This window comes from Hirundo rustica, chromosome 8 (assembly GCF_015227805.2).
Source record: "Hirundo rustica isolate bHirRus1 chromosome 8, bHirRus1.pri.v3, whole genome shotgun sequence".
Classification (NCBI taxonomy): Eukaryota; Metazoa; Chordata; class Aves; order Passeriformes; family Hirundinidae; genus Hirundo; species Hirundo rustica.
The window spans coordinates 28937043-28944833 of NC_053457.1; the positions used below are offsets into that span (position 1 = coordinate 28937043).

The 7791-nt window shown below is 35.2% G+C and overlaps 1 protein-coding gene across 2 annotated transcripts in view; it reads left to right on the plus strand.

The window, feature by feature from the left end:
* ATRNL1 (attractin like 1) overlaps window positions 1-7148 on the plus strand; it is a 432362-nt gene extending 425214 nt beyond the window's left edge. For both annotated transcript variants that reach the window (XM_040071146.2, XM_040071147.2), the window contains one exon: window positions 3370-7148. In XM_040071146.2, coding sequence (XP_039927080.1) covers window positions 3370-3494 — 125 coding nt within the window. In that variant the 3' untranslated portion in view covers window positions 3495-7148. The remainder of the gene's footprint in view (window positions 1-3369) is intronic.
* Window positions 7149-7791: the final 643 nt, after the last annotated feature.

Here is a 7791-nt window from a genome sequence, read left to right on the forward strand (position 1 = left end):
TTTTTCAGATGCTCGTGTCTGAATGCAGGATTAAAGGGCTGTTTGTATATAAACCGTGAATGCACTTTTCAAGGTAATCTCATCTGATTTGCTGCATTTTATCCCTCTACTTATTAATAGCTTTACACTCTTGTAAAAAAATCTAAAAAAAATTTTAAAAAATCGCACCCCAGTAATTTTATGATTAGAGACTTCCTGAAAATAAACTGTTACCATTTAACTTCCATTAGGAACGACAATAGTTCTGCTAAAGATAACCAAGTTCATATTGCTTCCTCTGGTGTTTTCCTCGTTGTGAGTGCAATTATCTCTTACAAAAATATGCTTTCCACTTAGGATTTGACTGGGCTCGCTTCTTAACGACTTATACATACATATCCTTAAAACAAGCCAGAGGTTGTTTGAGCTGCATAGAACTAGGTCAGGTGATTCCTAGAACATTTAGTAGAAAAACAAACTAAATTTAAAAATAGGGCTGGTTCCATAACTAAGATCAAATTTCCAGAAATTAGAGGCGACCTGTTGAGTCTCCATGTGGGATCCTGGCTGACTCCACTGTTCCCTTCTGCCATGCTGCTCAAGAGTCAGAAGCGACCAGAGACCATGTACTCATTTGGAAGATACCAGTTTGGATGTTAGGCAGGATATTTAAACAGCAGCATTCAGAGAAGGCAGGTGAACGTAATAACTTAGGAGTTGAGGTAATACATCTAGAGCACTGTACAATTTCCAGTTTCAACTTCAATGACTGTAAATGTATTCACATTGGTTATTTAGATAAAAATCCTGTAAAATCAAGGGAATGTTTTGGTTTGGGTTGTTTTGTTGTGATTTTTTTTTTTAATGAATATTTAAGCAACAGCATTTTCTTCTGTTTTATTCTGATGCAAATTCTCCTTGCTCGAAGTGTCTGTGCACAAGCTTCACTTGGTAAATGAAATTCCTTTAGACTGCCAGTCTGAAATAATGAATTGTTCCCCCAGATAATTGTATTGCTTTGATAACAAGGAACTATGCTGGGTGTAGGGAACACAATAAATGAATTTCATCAGATGATTTGTGTGACATTTTGACAAATGATCTTCTGTAGTGACCTGATTTTAATGGTATTCTATCAACTTGCCAGTACATCCCAGTATGCAGTGCTAGACCTAAGGATTCCTTTTTGTTAGTTGTTATATTAAGTGAGGTTAACTTAATACACCCAAATATATTTTACAACAGCTTATTAAATTAAAAAATCTCTTTACCAATAATGCCCCCTCTGCTTAGCACAGTCCCTAAGCCTAGCTGTTGAAGATGGGGTGACATGTAGCAATCATCAAAATGTTATTTAGGTTTTATTCCTGAATTTGCTAATACCAGATACTGGTTAAACTTGAAAGGTGCTTCAGAGATTTCAACAATTTAATTTGTCAAAGTCCAATTTTAAGCATCACTGGCTCATGCCAGGAAATATTTGTGTGTGTGAGAAAAAACAACTTGATTAATCCTGGCTCTTACATATCCCGAAATGTATCAATGATAATTGTACTTAGTGTTTCACAGTATCATGCATTTTTAAATGATGGATTCACATTAATCAATTCTTGCAACTTTCTTGTGACTTAAGAAAGGTAATGTTACCAGTGTGCAATAGTATAGATTTTTTCAGGATACTGGAAACCTGAACTGAATCTGACCATATATCTTACATTGTGAAAGGAGACTGTAGCAACACTTGTTAGTGGAAAACAATTTTTGCACAGTTTCTTAGTAGATAAGTTCTATAATGAGTGATTGTGTGAAAAGTATTGCAAAATTGGATTCTGTGTAATAGATAAATTGAGTTTGATATTGGCTTGAGCTAAGAAATAGAGACTGCCTGTTAAACGTGGTGAAAAGTATTTTCAAAGGTTTCCTTGGAGAGTGGTGGTGTTACTGGTTGGAGAATGAAATGTTTTGGGCAGTGTGGAGAACCAGCACCATCCTTACCTAGATTCTGGGTATATGTAGATGTAGGTTTTGTGGTTTGTTTGCAGTAGAACATATAAATGATGTGAATACTCCTAATCCATTTGATTGCAGTATCAGCTGTGTGAATTTAAAAGCCTAGAACTACCATGTATAAAGTGTGCTGTTAATATCAGCATTTTAGAAGTCACTAAATTCTAGAAAGGATGCAGTAGCAATCAAATGGAAGAGTAAATTCTTAAAATATTAGATTCTTAGGTCTAGAATGGAAGCTGAGTGAGGAGTGGCTGAGGTCACTTTGTCTGTTCAGCCTGGAGGAGACTGAGGGGAGACCTCAGTGCAGTTACAACATCCTCATTAGGGGAAGAGTAGGGTCAGACACTGATCTCTGCTCTGTGGTGATCAGTGACAGGACCCAAGGGAACAGCCTGCAGTTGTGTCAGGAGAGGTTAAGTTGGATATTACAAAAAAATTCTTCATCTAGAGGGTGGTTGGCTCTGGTACAGCTCGCCAGGGCAGTGATCACAGCACTGACAGAGCTCAAGGAGGATGTGGACAATGCACATGGTGGGATTCCTGGTATTGTCCTCTTCAGGGCCAGAAGTAGGACTTGATGATCCTGGTGGGTCCTTTCCAACTCAGAATATTCTGTGTTTCTATGATTCCTAAGCATGCCAGTCTATGCCCTTGGCTACACTCTGTTAAGATTACAACAGGTCAGGAAATATCAACAAATTAACCAGAATCCAAACCAGAAGAGTTTTGGTGAGTTGAAAACATTTAGAATTTACCCAGGCCACCATGGTTCACTACTTGTTTACAGATCTGTGCTTTCTAGAAAGATAAGAAAATACCTTTTTTTGTGGTAAATATTAACCTTTGAATATTCCCCAATTAAAGAGGTGTATATATATATGTGTGTATGTGTGTGTGTGTGTATATATATAGATAGCAAAGGCAAATATTCAGGGGTACAATGTTACCTCCTAACTGCAGTTTCTGTTTCTCTCTTATTTTCTGATTTGATGGTTTTATCAATTTCTAAATGCAATGCACATACATGTAATACGAGAAAATTCATGACAGAAAGCTTCTGGTCCACATGACCAGGAAGATGGTCATAAAGAGAGATCATGCTAAGATCACACAGCAAATCAATAAGAGACACAAATGGAACTCAGTTCTCCTTATTTCCAGTCTGGTGTCTCAACTTCATTTTTTGCCTTTCAGTGTTTCTTTGCTGTTACCAAGTAGCATTTAAGAAAGTGAGAACTTGTTATCTGACTTTGAAATGAAACTGATCACTTCTGGGAAAGTATATAAATTTGGCTTGAAAGAAACCATCACACTGCTCTGGAATTCTTCTCAGCAAAGCTGAGCATTAAATTTTGGTTTTTTCCTTTATTTATCTTACAGGTCTTGCAATTGCAAGTGCTCTGATAGACATTTCACAACAGAAGCCTGCGGACTGTAAAGATAAGAGTTCAGGAGTCAGAAATCGAAAACACCACCTTTCAACACGTCAAGGAACTTGCGTCTGAGAGTCAAAAACTACAGTTGTATATTCTGTAATGTTTTCTTTTTAAATGGCTTCCATTGAAAGCTATTCTACAGCCTCAGTTTTTATGGAGGCAAATCTATGAATGAACACATGAGGTACTGTGCTCTGTTTCAGTCACACAGCCTGCTATCCCCCAAAGCAGAACAAACTTGTGGTGGGTTTGAGTATGCTTGATGAGCTTTGATAAAAAGAGTGGATCCTGGTATCAACAAAATACAAAATAAAATACTGAGTATTCTTAATCCTGAACATATCAGAGCTGAGAAGATCCTTAGACAGAACTAGGAAAAACTTTACTTTTTTTTTTTTTGTAATGTAGAAGCGAATTGTATAATTGGAAACTGAGCGAATTCCAAGAAACTAAAGGAAATTTTTGTATAGCTTAATGTAATGATGGGAATTGTACAGTTCTTTCCTTGTAATTTGCATTAAGATTTCTTTCCAGCAGGCAGGAACTAAAGGGAATCATTTGGATTTAGGTGTTTTTATATCCTTGCCCAGAAGAGGTACACAACTTTTGATTTAGCAAAGGTGTATCCCAAGAACACCACGTGTAGAATTTGAAAGATAATTCTATTAAATACTATGACTTGAGCATTTAATTATTATTTTTCTTTGCATTGAAAAAAACATAATTCAGGCTGCAGAATAGTGATGGATGGGCTTTCTTTTCAGTACCTAAGAGTTATTCCTGAATTAGGGATAATTTACAAAGAGGGTCCTCCATGCCAGCTAAATGATCAGCAAAGTTAATTGAGCATGGAAAAGCTGCTTTACAGTACTTTTTTCCCAAGAGAGTCTCCAAGACTGCAAATCTAATGAGAGTTGAACATACTGTTATTCAACTTACTCCCTTTTCAATATTGAAATTTGCTACTATCTATATATTGTCCTGACCTGTAAGCAGAAGAAATTAATCCCAGTCAGCACTTGGGTTCTTGTTTTTATAATCAAGTATGGATATTTTTTTTCCTCACAGCTGCAGAATTCTATCTCATTGTCACTTTAGCACCTGTTAAAGAATTACCCTATATAAATAAACAAATAAATGTTTAAAAATCCAACTTGCTTCCAACATCAGTTGTCAAATCCTGCAACCAGTATGGAACCTCACAACAACAAAAAGAAGATGAAAGAATTTCCTTTTTGAGGCACTTTAGTCTTTTGGGGGCTCAGTAACCACAGCAGATAACCTGGCAACCAGCTTTAATGTCCCTTGGTCTTTTTTATTTACTCAAAATTCACGAACATGGAAAAGAGTAAGAGAATGCTAAGGGGCAGGTAGCAAATGTGTCATATTCTCATTTATAGATTACACACTGACAGAGTGTAATATGAGACCAGTAGTTTTGTACAAGCTTGTTGAAAGTTTCTCAACTCCAAATTTGCCACCATCCTAGTACAGGAGAGTGATACAGAGGTATAAATGTCTCATGCAATGCTAGACTTTTGGTAAATATGAAAGATACAAAAAGATAATTGATGTTTACTACTATATCTGTATTTTTTATGTTCTTTTTATTTCAGAAAGATGATGACATTTTACTGTTTGTAGTTGACTACATAGTTACTTGCATGCCATGGTGGTGCAGTAGCAGTAATGAAGCCCTGTTGTGAGTTGTGTTTATTTCCTAAAGCCATTCATACATAGAAGTACTCAGCTTAATTTGGATGAGGACTAAATGTAAAAATAATTATTAAAAAGGAACAATTGTACAGTATGTAGTTATATATTATACAGGAGTATTAGGTTGCATCTAACCATGACTGCTCTATTGTTTTGATAAATTATGCACTTACGAATTATGGTATAATTATTTCTTATACTGGCATGATTGTTTCAATATTTTCATATCTTAAAATAAGATTATTATCTTAAAATAATGTCATCACAATCTTGTGACTTTTATTGCCTATTCTGACCTCATATAACCTAAAACTTTAAAAATTAATTTTTAAAGGTTCCATTGGGGACTTTGAACCGGTGAAAAAATTGTCCGTTGAAAACAACCCTTTCTGCCCGTTTTGAAGTTAATCTGTTCAAGTAAATATAAACTAATGGGACTGGTTTACATGATGCATACACTTAGGAAGAAGAGCCACTCGATGGGAATATATTCCAAACCCTGTATTATCCTCAGCCTAAGCATTTCACGTAAGAAATATGTGAGTGTGTGTTTTGTGAATGTACTGGAAACCCCATCCACTGAAAGACCATCCAGTCCTGTAGGAGAGTTTTGACTGCGTTCACTCATACAGGGTTACGTTCCTCTGTATCTCAACCAGAATTTGAAAAACACTTGAAAATCAGGTGTGAGTTTTAAAGGGATTAAAATATTTTATTGTGACGCTGAAGATAGGCAAATAGTGATCAGCCATTTTACTGTGTTTTCAGGTAAAAATGTTATTTTACTGTAAAAGAAAAGCATGTTTGTCATGGGATCATTCAGCATTTCTCTTCAATCTGAGAATTCTTTTTCTGAAGTATCTTTCTTCTCCCAGGATCCCTGATTGCATGCAAATTAGTAAATTCATATAATAATGAACTAAATAAAAACACTTATATAATGGCCACATGTAAAACCAAGAAGTTTGAAAACACATTTTATACCAAAGCTTTCTTTTTGGAAGTTATAAATAGCATATATGTCTGGTAACTACATTTGTTAGTTATTGACAAGTGCAAACCTTTTGGTAGTGACCACTGTAAATCAGATGAGAAGTTTTATGAACAGTCCCATTATGATTGTGTCAAGAAAAGGCCATATTTTTTTAAAACTCTGTTCTCCAAGTTAACTTTGGAACCCTTTCTTAGAGTCAGAAAATGTTGAATGGCCTGTTTTACTCTTAATGTGATTTATATTGGATGAAAAATAAATGAGTAAGTGCTGTTCTGGTAAGCCCCAGTGAAGTTCTGATTGTCAGGATTCAACCTCCCCCTCCTCAGTCTGTGGATTCTGCTGAAGGAAATCCAGCAGCTACGAATTACTGTTCCAAATATGAGATAGCCTGTCCATGGTAACATGGGTTTAGTACTTCATTTCCTCTGTGTATTTCTATATTTATATAAAATCCTGAAACTACTTAAATCGAATTTGCACACTTCAGAATATTTGCTTCAATTCATTACATTCCTATGAAATGTAATGAAATGTTTGTTCACATGTACAAAATAATAATAAAAAAGGTTATCAATATGTAGCCACTAATAAAATCATTTAATAAAAAAGGTCAATTTCTTGACATGTTAAGGCATGAATATATCATTAAGGAACATTCAAATTCATCTGATTCGAGAATTTTCATAACTGACTGCTCTTTTTATACATAGAATTTTTCTCATCTTCCCAAATCAAAAACATTTTGACAATTTCAGATTGGGGTGTGGAATTTGTTATGTGTAAAATCTGCAGCAATAATAATTTTCTAAATAATTTAATGTAGAGGCTGGAATCCTGATGGTAAGAATTTTAGTTTGGGATCACTTTAACAGATGTTCAATCTTCATGCATAATAACTTTACTAGTATTCATATAAATTATAAAATCATTATGTACCTAATTTAATTACCAGTTTTTTAAAAAGCATCTGAAAGTTTTCTTGACAATAAAGAAAAATTCTCTGTTAAAGGTAATTTTCAATCCCTCTTTTTTTCTAAGCAAAGTTGTCCTGTTCAGAATGTTTGGCATTACTGGGGAAAATTAAATAAATGAACTGTATTTTTTCCACTAAGGTGCAGCATTACCTGAAAAACTGTAGTTTGCTGATACTTATTTCAGATCTAGAATAAAGTTTGGAAAATCCAAGGCTATCTTAGGTGCTTATGACAAATAATAACAAGCCCAGTGGCGTCTGCAGGTGGCCAGAACTTCCCATGCTCTCTCCGGTTGTACTTCCTCATTAAATACTAACAACAAAGGACAAAGATGGCAAAAAAAGGCCTTGCGGAATCTGGCCTTGTGTAACTCAGGGCTATACATATGTTGTTTCAGCTTTTCCTTATTTAATGCAATTTTACTTTCATAAGGATTGTTTATATTTCTACATGACCTCCTATATGGCCACGTGTGGCCATTTCTGTGGCTGCATGTATTTCTGATTTGGAGAATCATCATCTTGTACATATAGCTGGAATTCTAGTGGCTCTCTGAAATTTATTGTGAGGCATAAAAGGGACTAATATTACCCCAGGCTTGGTCATGTATGCTGAAACTTGTTTGTGACTTGAAACAACATTTCTGTGCCCTTGCTGATATGTTAAAACCCGCCTTTTTCTA